The 22,122-nt window shown below is 48.8% G+C and overlaps 1 protein-coding gene across 7 annotated transcripts in view; it reads right to left on the reverse strand.

Annotated features, from left to right (window-relative positions):
- Positions 1–22,122, reverse strand: part of Katnip (katanin interacting protein) — a 171,949-nt gene that overhangs the window by 50,347 nt on the left and 99,480 nt on the right. For 6 of the 7 annotated variants that reach the window (XR_009585450.1, XM_060366866.1, XM_060366869.1 and 3 more), the window contains 5 exons: positions 13,671–13,840; positions 12,277–12,342; positions 10,957–11,063; positions 9,129–9,231; positions 5,606–5,821 (listed from right to left, as the gene is read on the reverse strand). Coding sequence is in view for 6 of the 7 variants with exons in the window: in XM_060366866.1 (XP_060222849.1) it covers positions 5,606–5,821; positions 9,129–9,231; positions 10,957–11,063; positions 12,277–12,342; positions 13,671–13,840 (662 nt within the window). In the remaining variant the exon portion in view is untranslated. The remainder of the gene's footprint in view (positions 1–5,605; positions 5,822–9,128; positions 9,232–10,956; positions 11,064–12,276; positions 12,343–13,670; positions 13,841–22,122) is intronic. The other variant, XM_060366867.1, reaches the window with a different exon arrangement.

Raw genomic sequence — 22,122 nt, forward strand, 5'->3', positions numbered from 1 at the left:
TGTGGATCTGTTTGGACTGAGTTTCCTATAAATGAAATCATATATTATGTGGCCTTCTCATACTTCTCATACTTTCAAGGTTTACCCGTGTGTGTTGTAGCCTGTACTAATGTTTTATTCCTTTTCATGGCTGGGCAATAGTCTACTGTGTGGCTACATCACGTTTCAATTATCTGTCCATCAGTCTGTGTTGTTGGTTATTTCCATCTTCTGTTAAGAGTTTCCATTGCTTTTTTTTTTTTTAAAAAATTAGCACATCTCTTGGTTATATATTTAGGCATAGAATGCCAGAGAGTGGCTCTGCTTCTTACTTTCTGAAGAATTGCCACACTGTTTCCCACAGTGGCTGGTTTATTCATTTTTAACAGTTTTTGTCATTTCTTCTGGCCATCCCAGTGGGTATGACCGGGTCCCACAGTGGCCTTTATTTGAGGTTTCAAAAACTATGTGCTGAGTACCTTCCTGCATGTTCGATGGCGTGTAGTTTCCTGTTCTGATGTTTCTGTTGGTCATAGCAATATGGCCTTCGAGAATCCACGGGGACTCCCTCCTGCTCTTTTACATTCTATAAGATTGAAGGGACTGTCAGAAACTCATTCTTTAAACATCCGCCAGGATTCACCAGTGGCACCATTTCACCCCAGGCTTCCCTGGAGGCTTTTGATAATCAGTTCAATTTCTTTCTTTTTCTTGGGACGGGCCTTTTTAGATTTTCCATTTCTTCTTGAGTCAGTTTTGGTAATTTTCCCTCCTTGCATTTATGAAGTTTATGTAGGTTATCTAATTTGTTGGCACAAAGTCTTATAACCCTTATTTCTGTAAGGTCGGCAGTGATATTCCTTTCAATCCCTTTATGTTCATTGAAACCTTTGTTTCCTCCTTTATTAGTCTAACTAAAGGTTTTTAATTGTGTTGATCCTTTCAAAGAACCAACTTTGTTCCATTGATTTTTCTCTATTGACGGTCTTTTTTTTTTTCCTGTATCATTTTTATAGCTTTCAGTAGGTCTATAATCATTTCCAAATACAAAGTTTAAAGCTGTGCAGCGTGTAATTTTATGTACTGGGAATATGGTACAACCAAGGACAGACAAGTGCTTATCAGTTAAATGGGGGAGGTAGATAAGCCCAGGTACAAGAGTGGTTGCTCCAGTGAGACAGACCCTGAGGAGAATAAAAATGACAAACAGTGACTGGGCAGGAGGGGACAGGATCCTCCACACTATGGGCAGGGAAGCCTTGATGAGAGAGGGATACTTGCACTGAAATCCAAATGCAGCGGCTCTGATCAGTGTGTCCAGACATGTGGGGATGATGGAGGTGGGCTACTGGAGAAAGTGGGCAGACAGGGCACCATTGGCCCCATTCCCCCAGACGCTCAAGTATAAAAGGCAACTGTTGTTCATTGTTATTTTCCTGTGAAAGTACTTCCAGGAAAGATTAGGTGAAGGGAAAGACCCTCCCCAAAGTGGGGCTCCAGATACAATAAAATCTGAGGAAAAGGCCATCCTGCTTGCCTCCCCATTAGCTCACTACTGCTCTTGCTGATGAGTGTGAATCCTTAAGCTGCCTCCATCTTCCACAGCTCCTGCAGCCTTCCAACATGATGGAAGGGAGACCTCTGGCTCTCTAGGAATTCTTCAGGCCTTCAGCACCCAACTGGGACTGCTGTGGCATACAGTTGCACAGACCAAGCAGCTGCTGGGGTCTTAACCTCACTAGTGCAGATGGCCACTCATAAATCCATTTGTAATACAATCTATGGGTTCTGTTCCTGTAGAGAGTTCTGACTTAACAAGAATGAAGTGGGAGCAGGAAGAGAGGATATGAAAGGAAGCCCATTTCACAGGCCTTGGGACCTGAGAGAGACTGGGGAGATGGAGAAGGCCCAATGACAGGCCCATTGGGAAGCAGAGATACAGCAATTCATGGGAGACCTCCTAGGCAGCTCGCTGAGAGAATAGCCTTGTCACAGTATATAAAGTACTATAAAAAGTACACACTGCCTAGTTCTTAATATTTTGATGAACTATAAATGGAAAAAATATTTGAAATAACTATTGACTTGAGAAATCCCTAATTTCAAAGGCTGTAAGCAGTGGAAATGGGTAGTCCAGCAAGTGGAAACACCATTTGCTAAGCAAAGGAGTCTCTGAGGAAACAAGACACAAACAAGGTGAGGGAAGCTGGGAGGAAAGATCAGTAATCTATGGGGCCGGGCATATGAATGTGAAGGCGTCACAACACCACAGGCCAGGGATGGAGAGGGTGGGCACAGAAGGACAGAATCAGAGAGGGTAGACTAACAGGCCAGGGATGGAGAGGGTGGGCACAGAAGGACAGAATCAGAGAGGGTAGACTAACAGGCCAGGGATGGAGAGGGTGGGTACAGAAGGACAGAATCAGAGAGGGTAGACTAACAGGCCAGGGATGGAGAGGGTGGGCACAGAAGGACAGAATCAGAGAGGGTAGACTAACAGGACAGAGATGGAGAGGGTGGGCACAGAAGGACAGAATCAGAGAGGGTAGACTAACAGGACAGAGATGGAAAGGGTGGACACAGAAGGGAAGATTTTTAATTTTTTTTGTTTTTGTTATTTTAGTGCTTGTGTATGTGTATGTGTTTGTGTGTGTGTGTGTCTGTAAAACAGAGGTCAACATCAGGTACCTTTCTTGCTTGCTGTCCACCTTATATTTTATGACAGGGTCTTGCTGAACCTGGAGCTTACTAATTTGGCGAGGCTGGCAAACAAGTGAACTCCAGAGACCAATCTATCTCTGCCTTCCCAGACCTGGCATTAGGCACATGCTGCTGTGTTCAAGCCCTCGCCCCTGACTCTGCCATAGGTACTGAAAATCTGAATTCAGGTTTCTTATGCTTGTATAGCAAGAACTTTACAACCCAAATAATCTCCTCAGCCCATTTGGGTGTTTAAAACAGGGTCTCACTATGTAGCCCAGGCTGGCCTCTAACGCATAGTCCTCCTGCTTCTGAGTGCTAAGATGGCAGACATGTAATCCTCACCACTCCTGACCTAGGAATGAAGTTTTGCCTGGAATCTGGATATTGCAAATCTCCCAGCACACCTCCAATTCCCTATAATGAAGCAACTTCTTCAAATTCATTCTTTTTTAAGGTTTGTCTGCTCCGCTATCAGTTGTACCCTGTCAGCCACTACTGTGTGGCCAGGGCAGGTCCCTTAAACCCAAGGTCTTGTTTGCTCATGATGAAATGAGGACAGTATGGATAAGGTTCACAGGAGGGTCATGTGAGATGAAATATCAGGCTGTGGCTTGTAGAAGCCAGTGCAATTGGATGTGTGTGAGACAGAATGTTCTAGCCACTCAGTCTTGGCATAGAGACTGTGGAGGGGGTGAGGGGTCCAGCCTGCCCATAGAAAAGGATCTTAAAACCTATCCAGCAGTCCAGGGTGACACAGCTACATTTTGTGTCCCAACTTCAGTTCCTGCTCCCAAAGAAAACCAAACCTATGAAACTACCCACTAGCAAAGTGCGGCAGCCCCAAGTGGTAGGGAGAGGCACAGCCACTCTCAGAACTATCTCTGTGGAGCCCCATGCTTCCTATTGCTTTCAGGAAGCTCTGTTCAGAGCAGGATTCCAAAGTGCACCTGTAATTTGCATAAAGACCCTGGAAAGGTGGCAAGAGGGGGTATGAACCCCAGCAGTGAGCCACAGCCCCACATTCTTGAATCTGGAAGCTAAGCAGGGAAATAGCAGAGCAAACACCCAGCTGCCCTAAGCACAGGCTGCACCTCTCAGGGGCTGGGCCACTGGGCTGCTGTCTCTGAGTGCCACACTCCCCCTGCCCAGCTGGGTGCTCAGCTGGTGCACAGCTCTCTCAAGCTTAGCCTGCTTTCTTTCTGGGTAAGCCCTGGGCTTGAGAGGGGACCCCTGCCTGCCCTGTTGGTCACTTTGGTGGATCTGGAACGTAGAGGCCATGCCAGGTTGGGTCATCATTTTCCTCTCTGGGGACTGAACAGTGCCAGCAGAGTGACAGGAGAACAAGCTGACCAGCCAGCTACTTATCCAAACAAAGCCACTCAATAAAGACAGTACAAGCTAAATGGGCAGTCTTCTCATTCTCCATCTCCTTCCCTTTTGTGACAGTGTCCCATGACCATAAACCAAAACACAAATCATGCTTCTCCAATAGACAAGAAACCAAGGTCAAGCCTAAGGGAGTCGTCTGTGGGCAGAGGCTGTGAGCTGGCTTTGGCCCTCAGTCTGTCTGCCTCTTCAGCCTGTTGTTAGGGACACCAGGATGTTACAGGAAGCACTCTGACCCATACTTGGTCCAGGGCAAGGCCCGGCACACGTGGCAACTATTTTCATTTTTAGCACTTTAAAGAACAATGTTACTTTTGGGTAGATGGCCTCTTTAGGTTTCTGTTGCTGTAATACAATACCGACCACATCCAACTTGGGGGAAAAGGGGTATATTTGGTAGTCCATCTTTGTGGAAAGCCAGGGCAGGAACTCAGCGTGGAAACTTTGAGGCAGAAACTGGAGCAGAAACCACTGAGGAATGAAGCTTATATGTGTGTCTTTCATGGTCTCCTCAGTCTGCTTTCTTATACTGCCTAGGACTACTCACCCAGGTGAAGGTCCAGCCCTCCCACATCAACAATTAATCAAGAAGATGCCACACAGAGTTGCCTATAGGTCAATATGATGGAGGCATTTTTCTCAATTGAGGTTCCTCTTCCCTGATAACCCAGGCTTGTGTCAAGTTGAAAAACAGCCAACTAGCACAATGGAGTACATCATCCAGTATGTGACAGGGCCTTAAGAAATCTAGAAGAGCACCTGTCACCTGTCCTCTCCCTTGCTCTGCTCCAGGTTCCACAGGCTCTTCCAAGGCCATCAGGAGTGGTGCCAGACAGCACAGGAAGGCCACGTGGCTGGCTGGTCTGCTCAGTGAAGCTAACTTGAAAGTGATGGGAAGAAGCAGGGCATGCTGGTATGCACCCATTACACCAAAACTAGGAAGGCAGAGGGAGGAGAACTGTTAGCTCACACTTACTCTAGGCGTTGTTGTGAGCTCAAGGATAGCCCAGGCAATGTCATGGTAGCCTGTCTCAAAAACCCATAAAAATCGGCAAAAAGATGAAATCAAGGGAAACCGCATTGCTTATAAAAATAACCTCTAATAACTAGCTAAAAGAAAATGTATCCGAGGGCTGTTGAGTATGGAGCCATGGCTCAAGGATTAGCTCCCTGAAGAGGTATAGGCACAGTGCGTGGGCCAGGCTGCAGCTCGTGAACCTGGTCCCACTACCTTCCTCTGTGTGACCCTGGCCACAGGCATGCCCATTTCCACCTTAGTTTCTTCATCCACAAAAGAATAGCATAGGCCTTAGTGACACCTAATGGCCTACGTTTGGTGGCCACAGCAGAATACAGAGCAGCCATTTAGGCAAGACCTCAGGAAGAGACACACTGGGTGTCTCAGAGGGTACCATTTTTATAGGCTCTTCCTCACCTGGGGTGATAACAACGTTCTTCCCCAAACTGTACCCTCACTATGGGCAGAGAACACATACCAAAATAGACAGCAGAACCCGCTCAGGAACCCTTCACTTACCATCAAGTCCCTGTTGACAAGGCAGCCCAGCTCGCCTGGCAACACTGCATTCCGGATGTCCACATCATGAGGAGACACGTAAAGCTTTATGTTGTTCTGGTCAAAGAACTGGACCTCTGTGAGACCCACCCAGGATGCATTGCCCCAGTTAGACAGGATTTCCATGGTCACATAGATGGCATCTTCAATCTCGTCTACTCTCACTTTCAACTTTTCCTGAAGAGAAAAAGGGCAGCAAGCCTGAGTTTAGCACTGCCCTTCTTTTACCCTCCCAGGCCTTGATCCAGCGTTCAGCCTCATGGTGTCGCAGCCCCCACCTGGGCTCTGCAGATAATCATAGCATTTGCCCACTGTGGCTGTTAGGAGGCCAGCAGGGGATCCTATCTGTAAGGTGTCTAAAACATAGGGAGTGGCCTGGAGAGATGGCTCAGTGGGGAAAGGTACTTGCTGCCAAGTTTGACCCCCAGAACCTATGGTGGAAAGGGAGCACGGAGTCTGCGAGTTGTCCTCTAACCTCCACATAGTCTATAGCACATGCACACACACAGACACAGACACAGACACACAGACACACACACACACACACACACACAGGCACACACACAATAGTAATAAGTAAAACAAAAAATTTAAACTAAAACAAAACATAGGGATTGGGTTGGGTGTGGCTCACCGGTAAAGCAGTTGCTTAACATGCATAATGCCCCAGGTTCTGGCTCTAGTACGGAAAATAAATACAGATATATCTAGCAACTGAGCTAGCACTTACTAAGTATCATACGCGGAGGCCTTCCAGTGAAAGAGAGAGACTATAAAAGACAGAGGGCATTTATGGCCCGGGAGCTGCTGCAGTATCTGAGTCGGCAGTTGGCCTGGGCAGCGTTGGGCTCCCCCACGTTGAAACCCTAATGTCCAGGTCCCGAGGGGTGACTGCTTACAATCAGGGCCTTTAAGAGGTGATTACTTCAAATGAGGCCGCTGGGGAGGGCTACCTTCTCATCTGCCCGGGGGCCTTATAAAAGGAGGAAATCTGGAACCACGGGGATTAACGCCAGGGACACACAGCAGGAAAAGACTGAGTGTGTAAACCCAGTGAGGAAGGCGATGCTGGCAAGGCCAGGAGTGGCACCTGAGAAGAAATCAGCCAGGCAATGCCTTGACCTTGGACTTGCCATCTTTGTAGTTATGAGAAAGGTCAGTCTGCTGCTTAAGCTGCCAGCGTATGCACTGGGTGTAGTATGACAGCATGTACCAAAGTCCCCTGCCTTGGCCAGTCACTTGACATTCCCAGCCTGGCGGGGAGAGCAGGATGCAACCATCTATGTGAAGGTCCCGGTCTGGAGGTTAAGCAAGACCCCACCACACACACACACACACACACACACACACACACACACACACACACACACAGGCCCATGTGTGCTCAGGTCGAAATGGGCTCGATTCCTGGCTCCCCTTCACTGATTTTAAAACCTCCCTCCTTCCTGGTGAGGCTGTCTAGTCTAGGAGCGTGCGTGAATGCCATCGACAAACAGCAACTCTGTGCTATGGCTTCCCAGAGGCCCTCAGGGCCCAACTGCAGCACTGGTCACCACGGATCAGCCACTCATGAAATGGTGCATTTCCCTGCGCACGTGCCCTCTGTTAATTAGCATCGGAATCTGCAACGGTTCTGTGAGCAGGGAGCCGAGTAAATGAACAGCAACTGTTCCCCACTTATTTTTTTAATTAATGGCCAGTGAGACGTGTGAGTACTCCCAGCATGGGTTTGGACAAGCTGATTGCCACACTTTGAAGAGAATGGGACTGGAGATGCGGGGGTGGTGGTGTGAGGACAGGTCAGCCTGGAGCTCCTGGCAGGAACACAGTGCCAGCTTGGAGGAGCTGAACTGGAAGAACCCGTAGCTTTCTTGTCCTCTAGCATGAAGGCCCTAGCCAGGTCCCTGGCTGCCCTGGACCTGAGTCCCAGGCTTCCAGGACTGACCTGTTTGACTCTGGAGTTGCCAGGCTCCTGAGCCTAAGCTTGGGGAAGCATTCTGGGGCCAAGTGAGTTTGTTTGCTGGTGCGAGGGAGGGAAGAAGCTGGATGGGAAGAAAACTGCCTGCAAAGGGCTGGGGACCTCCTACCCAAGGTGATCTGAAACACACAATTCCGGAATGGAGATTTTAAATGCAGAGGCCAGAGTTTGAACTGAGAAGTGTCAGGATGCCAGGACACAGACTGAGGGAGTACTGGCTAGGAAGGCACTGGTCCCTGGCACTCACTGACCCCCTCACTGAGACCACCTGGCTTCCTCTAGCTTAGCCACCTATCACATATCCTTCCTTGGTCATGAGGTTATGGTACAGTGGACTGGCCCTTTCCTAAGCAATCAGTGTATGCTGTCCCTTGGGCCACCGGGAAGAAGGGGCTTGTTGACCAAGCCCAGCCTGGTACAGGCATGCTCATCTCACAGACTGTGTAGGAAGCTTCTGCAGCTATTATGAACCCCAGGAAGGAGCAGAGGTGGGGCCAGCCCTGAGATGGCGCCCCCGGGGTACAAATGACTCCATGAAGGCCAAGTGAAAAGACTTAGCTGGCTACAGGATGCAGTGCCCGCCAGGCCACCCTCAGTGTTTTTAATGCCCAGTGCCTGTAATTTGCTGCTCTTTGCTGTGTAAGTCATATATAATTCACCACACATGGTGAATCTTCTCAGCTTGAGAGGCAGCTGTTCCATGCTGGGGGTGAGGGTGGGGCAGGAGCTTCGATTTTTCTCAAAGATGAACTCTGAAACCAGTATTTCTGGGTTCCTCCTAACGCATGCCAGGTACTGAGTGGCACAACCTCACCATCCTGTGTTGCTCATGGAGCTCAGATGACTGGCTCCTGCTATCCTGCTCAGCCACTAACGTCACTGCACTGGAAGGTTACTATCATATCTACAGCTAACTTTATATAAAGTTATTTACTCTGTGTGTGTATGTATGTGTGTGTATGTGTTTGTCACATGTGTGTGCTCAGATGGAGGTCAGAGGATGGTTCACCTTTCTGGAGTAAGGTCTCTCCTTCTATTATGTGGGTTCTGGCATCAAACTTGGGTCACCAGGCATGGCAACAGCACCTTTAGAGCCCTCTCTCCAGCTCTGCTGTTCATGTTTTGTATATTTTCTCCTTCTTCTATTTGTTTGTTATATAATCTAGGTTGGCCTCTAACTCAAAATACTCCTGCCTCAGCCTACCAATGGCAGACAGAGATTTGTCACCACACCACCAAGACTATGGGCAACACTGGATATTGCCCTGTGGGCTTATAGGTTAATTATGTTTTTCTTTTGCCAGGACCGTCTTCTGGCCCCTATTTTTCTTTTGCCTTCTTTTGCCTCTATTGCCCTGTCATGTATATGACTCGGCAGAAGGACGTTGAGATGACCATCATCAGAGTCATCCCCACCAACCAGAATTGAATGCTCCAAGGGCCCCTTCCCTTGGATTTCAAGGTGACATTGCTATACCTGATCATCCCCGCAGTAAAGGCTCTCACCTCTGGGTCTGGTGCTGGCTTCTCTGTTGGTGCAGCCACTTGGCTGAGATGGGTAGCGTCACTTTCCATGCTCTGCAAGACCCCCAGAAGCTTACGCTCTTGTCTGAAATGGGATTTTGTTTCAGCAAAGAGGCAATAACAAAGAACACACAAAAGAGACCAGTCCAACGAAAGGGAACACAGGGCCTGTCGTGCCCACTGTGAGAAGCTTGTCTACACCCTGCTCAAGGCCATACCTGATGTCCTCTCCCTGTGTAAGCAGCTGCTCAGTTAGGAGTGAGATCAGAGCCCAGGTAAAGAAGTCAGCCACGTCTTCAGCTGACTGAGAGAGAGCTAGGAGTCAGCCTTACTAAGCTTACCACAGCCTGTTTTGTATGACCTGGCAGCTAAGAGCAGCTTTTTTGTGTTTTAAGCATTGTTAAAACTAACAATAAATAACAGAACCCCCAGCTGCCAAGGCTGCAGGACTTCCCAGCAGGCCTTTCACAGAAAGGGCCAACCTCCGGCTTAGGGACCCACCCTTTCCCCTTGCTATAGATGGTTTGCACCCCACATGTGCAGAGCCCTAAAGCACAGAGAATTCCAGTGATGAGGAGGGCAGCCTTTGGCTAGCACTGCCTGCTGCAGAGCTGTCAGATGCAAACCAGCCCTGCGGCTGGAAACCGGGAGTGCTCTGATTTATGGCTGCGGTGAAGTGGAGCAGTTTCCATCTGGGGTCTGCAAACATGCAGGAATGGAAGGCTGTGCCTTGAGCCAGCCGGTCTTCTGACACACTATGAAGAGGGGCTCCCTGGAGGATGGACTGAGGGTACATGGCTTGGCTAGCACACCCCACTCTGTGCAACAGAGTTGCGAGACCCTTGCCCACTTCCTGGCCTGATGCTGCCTCAGGTCAGGGCACTTAGTGAACAACATTCAGGCATTACTGAAGTCCCCTCCTGTTCTTCAGCCAGGCACTTTGTACAGCCTGCAACATGCATAATAACCCTGGGAGTGTGCCTATGTGCCAAGACGTGTGTGGCACTGGAGGCTACAGCTGCTGTGTTTTCTGGGGATCAATTTCCCCTGAAGATCGGAAGGGAGTCTCTTTTACTATTAACACTTGATAACCCTAGGGCCTATGTGACATGCTAAGGGGTAGAATGCTCTACTGAACACACTCTGACAGAGAAGAGGAGTCTCAGAGGCTGATGCTCTGAGCCACCCTTGTGACAAGTCAGTTTGGGGACCCGGCTCTCTCCTAAGCTATGTGGGGTGCTCCAGTGAAAACCTGAGGCAGGTTAAGCCACTTGCTTGAAAGAAAGCATATTAGTGTTATTATGCTCTGGGGCTAGGGGGGTGAGGGGAGGGTGGGACTCTTAAGTTGCTAGTCAAATCGCTCTGGACTAATATGGTGGGCAGCTGGACTCCACCGGCACTGGACAGGATGGGAACAGCTGAGACACTGAGTGAGGCATACCTCAGGGCTTCTGTGCCAGTAGACAGGCTCTGACCCCATAAAACGGTTTCGCCCACTGAGGAATTTCTGCTATGATGACATTATTGGAAGGCGGTGAAAAGTGGGAGGCAGGGGGGAATGTCCTCCGGATTGTTATGTGGCCTGGCTCCTTCATGTAACTGTTTCTGCTTCGTGGCTGTTATGACAGGAGCTTCCCCCTTGTCACAACCTCCCTACCACATGGATGGACACTATGCGCCCACTGAACTCTTTGTAGTCAAAGCTAAGAAAAATGACTAATGCAACAAGAACAGCCATAGTTAACGAGACCCTGTGGTTGTGCTGCTATGGGTCTTCTGGATCGGGTTCTGCATCTGCCTTGGAGCTTACCTGCTTCCCACAGGGCTCCTTCTGTCCACGGTTTGGCTGATGGCTCTGGCTCCCCCTGCTGCCCTGCACAGCTCAGGACTGGTGGTCACTGGCATGACAGCAAGCAGCTGAGGGTAGGAAAGCTGATTAGACAGGCATCCCAGGGAACCCTGCAGCCTGCCTCCTCACACAGCGATGGTCAAAGGCACGGGTTTTCCGGGTACCTGCTCCCACCAGGTAGATACGAACGCATGCACGTGACAGCGCTAGCCTGGGGAGGGTCAGCTTAGGATCTCTCATGTATTCTCAGATCATTATGACAGGGAGGTTCTGGGGAATAGTCCTATGAGCTACTGAACACTCCTATCACCTCACCACTCACCATTTCAACTAACCTGGGTTCAGTTTCCTCCTAAGCGACCAGACCCCACAGACTCATGAGTGACTCTTTCATGTTTCCTCCTTTCTCCCCTATCATCTAAATTGGAATGGAATCTGATACCTGTCTGCACGTGACTGTCATAGTTGGAAGCTTGTGGGGTCAGGGGACCCTGACCCAGGGTCAGGACTCAGGAACCCTGGATCACAGGGCAGTCAGAAATACTGACTGGCTACTGCCTAGGATGACTGTAATCTAGAAGGACAAAGGCAATTAAGAAAAAAAGAAACTCATTTGGGGACTCTGTGGTTTTGCTCCCCTTTTGCATGTCATCCACCCCATCACACTGGGCTTCCTTTTGGTCCTTAATGCAGCTAGCTTCTGGCCACCTCCATTTGTTCCCAGTTCACCTTCCAGGTAGTGACCCAAGACACCTGTCAGAGCAAGCACAGCCCCCTCCCAGGCACCCTGTCCCAGGATGTCTATTGGCTCCACTAACTGGACCTATACGCTTCTTGCAGCCATGGGTATATCTGTCTGGGCCATCTTTGTATTCAGAACACGGGGAGCACCTGAGTGCCATAAGGACATTTGTGGTGCTTTATTAATTCACATCCTTTATGAGATGTGCCCGACTGGCTTGGACAGATATATAGAATGTATTTATATTCTCAAAATTAAGATCCACTTATCTTAGTTTTATCTCACTGGGAAATAGAAATGGAAGGAGGAAGCAAGTCAGCAGGCCTGGCTAGACTCCAGCTTCAATTTGCAAATTTGGCCAAGCCACTCAAGCTCCAACTTCCATAGCTATGAAATGGGTAGAAGGCCAGTGCTCAGGCTGCAGAGAGGAGCTCCTGGGACTATAGAAGGGAGATGGCTGGAGGCCATCAGGGCAGTGTGTTTACAGAGTGTGGGTCTACAGAGTATGTCCAGCTTGGCTGGGTACAGCTCACACTGACCTCGGGGCTGTCCTCCTTGGCCTTCAGCAGACTGGGCCATGATTTTGCTGGTGGTTCCTCAGCATCCTGCAAAGTCAGCATCAGATGATATAAGAAGGGATGAAGCCATTGCTGTTCATTCCTCCCACACAAGGAGGCAGACAGACTGGGCAAAAGGCATCCTCTGGGAAGACACACTCTCAGCAACCAGAGAGCACAGGGCAGCCATGGCCAAAATGTGGGCTGACAGCTAGGCTGATCCTGCATGTGACCCCAGCTGGCCATATCTATAATCCAAGCAGAGGACCTAGCCGACTGTGCAGTCACCATAAGCCTCAAGTGGGACAGGCTAAGGGTCTCAGCAGCAGAGCCAGAGACTATGCAACATGCTGAGGCGTATGTAAGGCCTCAGCTTCCCAAGGCCCCGGCTCTACCCCACCTCTGATCTTCCAGTTTGTTACTGGATGTCTGGGCCATCATCATGAGGAATGAGGGAAATAGACTAGAGGAACAGCAGGGACCCTGTGGCTCACATTCTCGGACCAGCTTCAGGAGAGCCACAGTCTACTGTCCGTTCACCCACACACTAACATGAAATTTTGTAGTATAGGCCTAAGCTTTCAGTGAGAACTTTGGAATTTTGGTTTCTTAAAACAAAACAAAACAAAACAAAACAAAAACCCAGAAATATTATAATATGATTTTGTTGTGATCCCAGGTGTGGGACTATTGGGACTTCTTTGCTGCAACTGACTATGATTTGCCTGGTGCTCTAGCAGAGGTGTGGTTTTGCCATGCAGACAGTTTCTGTGATTGTGTGACTTTTGGAATTCAGAGAGTATATAAATGCTTAGAGCCCCAGTGGATAGGTTGTCTGTTGGTGGGTTGTTAGTTGTTTATTGTTCATTGCAGTTTGTTAAGTAGTTGTGCTCAAAGAAGAAACAACAAGAAGAAAACAGATTTCCTGACAGCAAAGCTCAAACTTGTTCCAAGGAACTCAAGACTCCAATCAGCAGGAAGTGGTCTAATGATAATGTTGTGCCCCCTCTGACTCCAGACTCTATTCGGGGATCTCTTTCCTTTCCTTTCTATCCTTTTTTTCTCTATTCTCTAGTGTCAGAGGGTTGAAAAGGAGAAAGGAAAAAAAAAATCTAGAAGAGTGGAAGAAAGAAGAACCCACAAGACAGTTATATAAGCTATCCCAAGTTTGCCAGGAAATGACCAGTGAGTCACAAAGCTAGTGATAAGTGGTCAGAAATAACCCAGAAGTTGCAAGATGGTGGCTGAAGTGGGGCTCGGGACAGGTGGAGAACAGCTGAAATGTGGGGTCTGGTCAGAGACAGCTGCTACTCAAACCTTTCCTGGCCTTGCGTGTGTCCCGTTCCTCCTTAGCCCCCTCCCCACAGGTGCTCCACCTGCTGTGGACTGGTGGGTGGCTTGGGCTCTTGGCTGAGGAGCACCTGTTGCAGAGCTGCATTCTCCACCTGGATGGCTTTCAGCACAGCCGAGGCATCTTCCTCTCGGTCCTCGGCTGCACATGCTTTGCGGGTTGCCGACAAGGGTCTGTCTCTCCGGCTACCAGGCCCTGTGGAAAGAAAATAGAGATGTTCTTTAGCTTGTGTTCTCAGAAAACAGTTCTAAATTAATTAGAGCCTATTGAGGGACACTCTGTAAAAGAACTGACCAGCCCCTTTAAAAATGTCAAGGTCTTGAGGGATGAAGGAAGCCTGGAGAACTGCTCCAGATTAAAAGTACCCAGGCAGGCACAGTAAGTAGCTGCAGTGGATACCTCAGGACAGGAGCCAGTAAAAAAACACACACACACAAACACACAGACACACAGACACACACAAATACAAACACACACAAATACAAACACACACATAAACACACACACACAAACACACACACACAAACACACACACACACACACTCACACCTACCTGAACACCTGAGTTCAGATCCCAACAATGTAAAAAGATGTGTATGGTCATTTACAAGCCATACCCCAATTCTAGGAGTGGAGACAGGAGGATTCTATAGGCTTGCTGGCCTGCCAGTAGAGGTGAAATGGTGAGTTCCAGGTTCAGTGAGAGATCCTGCTAAGTAAGGTGGAGATGCCACCAAAGAAGACACCCAATGTCAACCTCTGGCTGCCACACACACCTGCCCTGGGCATGCACACATGCACATACACACAGAAAAATGGGGGTGGGCAGTTACTATGGCAAGAAAAGAAAAACATAGCTTAGATGACAGTATTATGCTAATGCTAAGTACTCCAAAATTCATGATAGACTGTGGTATTACACAGCCGACATGTTTGTTCTTGGAAAATCTATGCTGCAAAGTTGAGTGCAAGGGAGAATGTTATCTGCAGTGTATTACCAATAGTTTAGGGAACAAACAGACACAAAGTCATCCCTCGGTCCTCCTGATACTGAAATCCCAGGATGCTTGAGTTCCTCACATAAAAGGTATAACACCCCCCCACACACACACACCCTCCACAAACTCTAAGTCACCTCTAGATAACAAAGGTTGTGCTAATCACTGTTCTGGTGACTAGAAAGAGGGACAGGAAGCAGCCCCTCATGGACCTCAGGGCAGCCATGTCCATGTGACCTGGTACAGGCTAAGGAAAGCACCCTTCTACTTGCCTGCCCTTTGCAAACACTGGCAGATGCTGATGAGCTTCTTGCCTTGGCCCTCAGCTCTCCTGCCTTGTTCTCATTAAAACAGTGCGCCTGAGTGAGAGTGAGGGTGGCATGAATGCTCATGGCTGGAAAAACTCATATTGGTAAAATGTCTACACTAACCAAAGCAATCTTCAGATTCAACATCATTCTCACCACCAAAACAGAACAAACAACAATTACAAAAACCAAACAAACAAAAAATAATTCGTGCTCGTACGGTTAAGTGTTTGTCCTGTAAGCACAAGGACTCAAGTGTCATTCCCAGAATCCAGGTGAAAATATGAGCAAGGTGGTACTAGACTGTAAACCCAGACCCCAGGGGTGGAGACCTGGGGATGCCTGTGGCCTGCCTGCCTGCCTGCCAGCCCTACTGAGTGAGTTGCAGGTCCCTGAGAGACCCTGATTTGAAAACAGGGCATAAGGAATCACAGGACAACCAAGGTTGTCCTCTGGCTTCCACAGCATGCACGCACAGACATGTGCGACATGCACACACACAGAATCATGCACATATACACACACATATAGAAATAGGTAAGATGCTGATGAAGAACTGAACTTGGGACTCGAGAGATGGCTCAGGGGTTAAGAGTGACTGTTGCTCCTCCAGAGAACCTGAGCTCAGTTCGCAGCCCCCATACGAGGCACCTCATAACCACCTGTAGTTCAAGCTCAAGAAATCTTGACACCCTCTTCTGGTGTGTTCTCCACGAACACATGAATACATGCACAGACAGAGACAAACACATATAAATAAAATTAAATATTTTTTAAATGGGACATAAACTAGCTGTGGTGGCACACAGCTTAGGCTGAGATGGGGGGGGCACTTGAGCCTCGGTGCCAAACTGTTCTGGTGCCTGGTCTCAAACAGATAAGCAACACCCACCACTACAGCAAAACCTGTGGCAGAAGACCTGAATAAACGCTTCTCAAAAAAGTAGATAGGGCTGGAGAAATGGCTTAGGGGGCTGAAGCACATATTGTTCATCCACAGGGTCTGAGTTTGGTTCCCAGCGACCATATCAGGTGGCTCACGATCACCTGTAACTTCAGCTGTGGCCAGAGCCACTGTGGGGACCTGAACTCGTGTACACATACCTTCACAGAATCAAAAGTAACAAAAGACAAACCTTTAAAAAAAAAACCCAACATTCAAAATCTACTTTAAAAAGGAATAGTTAAATGGTTAACAAGTGTATGACAAACGCTCAACCACGCTAAACAAGCAAGTTCAGATCAAAAGCACTGTGCGCTACAGACCGCAGTTAGGATGGCTGTGTGTGTGTGTTAGTGTGTGTGTTTGTATGTGTGTTCCAATTACCTGAATATCCATGTTTATTGCAGCACAACTGGAAAAAGTTGGGTCAGCTGCGGTGCTTCTGACAAAGAAATCTTTTTGGTGTGGCACACGTGTACATGGAGTCTTATTCCGTAAAGAGACGGGCTCCTCCCTTACAGGACAGAGATGGAAGGGGAAGAGGCTATGTTACGTGGCATAAGCCGAGCGCAGCAAGAAATACCACAGGTTCTTGTTCACACTAAACTACACGGCAACAGAGAAGGGAGCAGAGAGGTTGCTAGAGGCTGGTGGAGGACAGGAGAGCACACAGAGAAGCTACAAAGAGGCCAGGGAATGAGGATGAGGTACGGAAAGATGTGAGACTGGCTCTAATGTTTCACAGTACACTAGGGAGATTCGGTCCATAGCAGTTGACCAGACACCTCTACAGAGCTTGGGGAGAGCTTGAAGCTCCCCACCACAGAAATGGTGATGTCCAAGGAGATGAAATGCTTACTACCCCAGGCTGACCCTCATGCATTATACCCTAGACCAGCTATTCACTGTACTTCAAGGAGAGTACATTGACACCTGCCCTGCCCGACTGTGGCTGGGGCTGCACTGAGACGCACCAGGATGTCTGAGGGCATTTCCAGAGGTCACACCATAATGCAGCAACATGTTCCAGCACATTTTATTTTATAGTTTTAATTTTGCTTAGTTACATATTGGTGGAATGATTGACGGGGGGAAGCATGTGTGCAAATGTATGTGGGTACGCTGCAACGATCAGAGCACAGTTTGGTTCTCCTCCTACCATATGAGTCCTGGGGCCTGAATTCAGGTGATCAAGCTTAGCAGCAGGTCCCTTTACCTCGGGGGCCATCCTGCCAGCCCTAGATGAAAAATCTCAATGGAGAAGTGCCACTGTGGAAGGTGGAGAAGTAGGTCCCCAGGAAGAGCCTTTGAAAAGTGCACCTCGTCTTTGACCCCTACTTTGATTTGTTTGTTTGCTGAGATAAGGTCTCACTAGAGAACCCAAGTGGGCCCAGCCCTTACCCCGTTCTTCAGCCTCCCAGATGATTGCATGTATATGCCCCGGTGCCTGGTTCCTAGTCACCAAGAGGTCAGCTGCTCTTTCCACTCCACCCTTTCTGCCATGACGTTCTCCCTTTAAAAGGGGGCCATGCAATGAAGCCAAGAAACCAGCTACCGGAACCTTTGAAGGTATAGGGGGAAAAAAGCCTCCCTGCTTCTCAGCTGTGTCTTTCAGGTGTTTGTCATGGAATGGGAAGTCTGGATAACACAACTAGGTACTAGCTTGACAGAGTTGATAGCTCTTCTGGAGTCTACGCCAAGGTGGAGAGTGCCCCTCAGACACCAGAGTCAGAGTGACTGCATGTGCCTGGGCACTGAGGCAGGCACGGGGCAGTGAACCTGCCTGACACGGTCACGTGCTTCTCAGTGCCAGGCTGAACTTCCCACGTAGGACTGTGCTCCTCATGGAGATAAACGCTTTGCTTTTTTCCCCCCTTTTTATTAAAAAAAGAAAGAAAGAAAAAGCAAAAGCTGGAAACTGGTGATTCTATGGAATCCTTAATGTTACGGGAATCCAGGTGGGTGAAGGGTGGTGATGACTACACTTGGTGCAAAAGGGCTTGTGTGTCTAAAATAGCCTTGAGGCATAAAACAAGGCGGGAAGGAGCTGAAGGCAGTGGTGTTGGGCTTCTCTGGGATGAAGATCCTAACTATGAACTCTCTCTGCTTCCTGACTGAGGCAGGAATGGGCTCCCAGCCTGGTGAGAGGTTCAGTGGCAGGCTCCCAACCCACTGTGGCTTCCCTAGTAGAGGAAGACACTGCTCTGGGTGCAAGGCAATGGCGGTAGGTGGGACAGCTCTCCACAGCCTTCACTGACCTTACAGTCATAGCGCTGGGGCAGACATGGAGTGCACACAGAGGAAAGGATGACATAATGGGAGTGGACATATCCATCACTCAAGATGCACAGTCAGGGAGGAGAACCTCGGGGGGAGACTGGCGGCAACAGACCCATGAACACCAATACAAAGAGGCCATTGCAGACCAAGGGGTAGTAGGTGCTACGGTCCTAAGGAAGGCAGAGCTTGGCATGCTGAGGAATGATTGGGGTTGTGGGGGCTGATGAGCAGCAAGGTTAAAAACGGTTGGTAGAAGGCTGGAGAACTTGCAGCTGGGCTTTTTGAGGGACCACAAGGCTAACAGGCTCCAAGGGCCTTAGCTACTCTTTGTTTACTGCTGCACCTCTGCAGCTGGCATTGTAGCTTCTGTCAAGTGAATGGGTGGGGAAATCAGTCCCAAACCCTGTAAATCTCGGTGTTCGTGAAAGGCATACCATCTCTAACTAGGAGAATACAGCTGAAATGCCCATGCCTGCTGCAGACCCTCCAGATGGTCTTGTACATAAGCAGCTAGAACCATGTGTAGAGCTCAACAAGCATCAGGTAATGTCCGGTTGGCAGGAGGACAAGCAGACTCTGAAACTCACAGTCCTTAACCACAGTCCCCTCACCCCTGCCTGTAACACCCAAAAATCGGTGCCAAAAATGCTGGTGACCCATCTATACACATGGGCCTCTTAGAGCTCTGGGGCTGAGCTGGAACAGTGGCCTAGAGAAAGCGAGGACGTCTACAACATGGCCTCCAGGACAAGAGGCACAAGTCAGCCTCCTAGCACAGTGCTTGACTCTTCTGGGAAAGGGACCAGTTTTGTCTGCATGACAGCTTTGACACATCCTTCCACAGTGCTATCATGGATGCTGCTTGTGCCTTAGCATAGACAGACTATGCTAAGAAGGTGGGTTTAAATTGCTAGCATTCTCTAGGAGGAGGCTGGCTCTGCGGCTCTACCAGCAGTGCTGTGCTGCTGCTGATCCCTTTCTAGAATACGGAGTCCCCCAAGTTACTCTGCTGATGGCCGCTGCCTTTCTGTGTGCTTCCTCCCACTGCAACCACCTTTTAACTCTTTTTGACGCCCTCATCTCTCACTTGCACCAGCACTGGCCTGAATGCCACATGATGGTGAATTTATTCTCATCTTGGATCCAGGGAATAGTGGATTTATTCACTCCGTAAATCTGAGCCACTAGCAAAAGCCAAATTGCACATTTTAATTTATCCCAAACTGCTCTTTTTGGATGGAGAACCATCCCTCTTCCAGTAACTCCACTCCCTTTGCTTCCCTGCTGCTTGGTTTTCTTTTCTTACCTGAAAACAAATGGTGTGTCATTCAGGAGATTGGCCACGAATTCAGCATCACAAAGAACCTACAACAAGGTGACCTACCTCTCTACCAGCTGTGCCTCAACAGGCTTTAACTCAGAACCACAGCAAAACTGCCTGTGGGCAGTTTTGAGGGTCACCCAGGAACCCACTGAAGTGGCAAAGATGAAATGTCAGACCAGCAAGGATCCACTGTTGTGATCACAGGCCAGCAGTCCACAGTGAAGCCTGTGTGGTTCGATGCTGTTAGTCAGCTCTCTCGCTGCCATGACCTGATGGATACCTTAAGGAAACAAGAGGAGGAAAGACTCCAGCACTCCAGCCCACTGCCCTCGGCCCTGCTGATTCTAGGTACACATCAGAGCATGGCAGTAGGGTAGGGAGGAGGAGGCTGTCTACCTCATGGCATGTAGGAGCAGTGAAGGAGGAAAGGGCCACAGCAAGGCTCCTGTCTAGGCTCGTCTCCAGAGACCTATTTTCTTCAGCTGGGGCCTGCCTTCTAATTTCCAGAGCTTCCCAAAACAGCACCACCGGTTGCGGACCAATCAAGGGAAGATTTCCTATTCAGACCATTAGAGACAATGAGCCTTAAGAAAGTGGAGTGAACCCCCAGAAAACAGGACTACCAGAAAGGGCCTGTTACTGGGCAGCCTTGGAATAGCAGCTCAACATGACAATGAGTGTCTGCAGTGGGAGTTGGCACCCACAGTGGACAGGGCAGAAGTACTCCAGCTCCCACAGTGAGTCCTAACTGTTGTCACATGTCCAGTAGCCTGGAGACTGCACTATGCCAGACAAAAAAAAAAAGGTCCAGGATAACATCTGTGGGAGATGTTCACATTCGCCTCCAAACTCTAAGGAGGACATGGGGAGGGACATGTTAAAGCAGTGTCTCTGCACCCACGTCTCTCCACCCTGAACCCCGCCCACCCTGGCTGCACTGTAAGAGGCTCCTATCATTAGCTACTTCACCCATGCCTGAGGAGTGTAACAAGCCACAGACTTTCCCACCTTGAACACAGGCCACACTGCAACGGAATATCACAGCATTTCCCAGAAGATGCTAAACCAGCACTCAGGAGGCTAAAGCAGAGGAATCATGAATAACAGGACTACAACGTGAAGCCATTTCACTGCAGATGGATTATTAGGCAGAGATAATCAATGGCTGGCATGCCTGGCTTATTGAGGTGTATTCTCTCTAGTTTATTTGGGGGTCTCTCTGTGGCAGGTGCTATCTAAAGCCCTGTACAAGAATTACGTTTCTCTTTCTGTGACAAATGAATGGTAAAAAGCAGCTCAAGGAAGGGTTTATCTTAGCTCACGGTTTGAGGATAACAGTCTGTTATAATAGAGAAGGTGTGGCAGCAGGTGAGACCGTGGTCAACGTTGTGTCCGAAGTCAAGAATCACAGAGGGAGGAATACTGCTGCTCAGCTCCCCTTCTTTCCATTTAGCCTGGGACCCCAGCCCTGGAGCAGAGGAGGAAGGAACATGCAGCTGCTTCTGTTGTCCTGACACAGGGGCCTTCACAGCACCTATGGTGCCATTCAGGGAAGCACCCCTTCTGTGCTCCTCTCACTCTCGGTGGATTTGATACATTCTCCCTGCCTACAGAAGCCACAGGCTGGTCTCGGAAACAGAGCTCTTAAATGCACAGTGTGACTATTAGGAAAGGAATATTCTTTTTTCCTCTTAGGTTTGCAAAGCAGAAAAAAAGAGAACCTAGGCCCCTGGGCCACCTCTGGCCACCAGTGAAATGCCTGCCTGCTTGTGTGGAGAAGCGGTTCCCAAGGTGAGTTTCCTTACCAGCAACCGGAGAGGCACCCAGGAACTCTTGAAAACAAATGCTTAGGCATTTATATCCACTGAGTCTGATAGAACAAGTCGGGAGCTCAACCATTCTGAGGCAAGTTTAAGTCTGAGATCCATTTAGTCTGAGGAAAACAACTAAGTCAGAAGAAATAGCTTTCTGATAACCCATGAGTGCCTGGACCGCCGAGGCCTTAGACCTCACCCACAGACATGGATGTTTTATGTCTGTAGTGAGCCACTGATTCGTTTCCTTTGTTACTTAACACTGTTTGATTTTTTTTTTTCTTTCTTTTTGAGACAGAGTCTCATGTAGCCCAGGCTAGTTGTGAACTCGCTATGTAGCTTGGTCTGACCTTGAACACTTGATCCTCTTGCCTCCACTTTTCAGGTACTGAGATTGCAGGTATGCACCAGAATACCCAACCAGTTTGACTTTTTATCACTTGCTACTAATGAGGACTGACTGGAATGTTATGAGACTCTGGACTTTGACATACGGCACTTATGCTGCAGGTGTATGGACAGGAACACTAACTACAGGGCTGTCAGCATCCTCTAACTCAACTCACGCTGAGGGTGTTACTGTATTTCTGCAGCTGGTGGCTTATCTGGGAAAGGTGTCTCTGATATATCACTTCTCTAGATCACCCTGACAACAGGGACAGCAAACTTTCTCCATCAAAGACAAATGTTCACTCACCTTCCAGAAGACAAGGGGTCTCTGGGAGGAGATTCCATTATTTTTAGAAAGCCTATGGCTAGACTCTGGAGCAACACAGGCCAGGAGTGAGAATCAAGGACCATGACAGTGAG

Source organism: Meriones unguiculatus, chromosome 14, assembly GCF_030254825.1.
Source record: "Meriones unguiculatus strain TT.TT164.6M chromosome 14, Bangor_MerUng_6.1, whole genome shotgun sequence".
NCBI lineage: Eukaryota > Metazoa > Chordata > Mammalia > Rodentia > Muridae > Meriones > Meriones unguiculatus.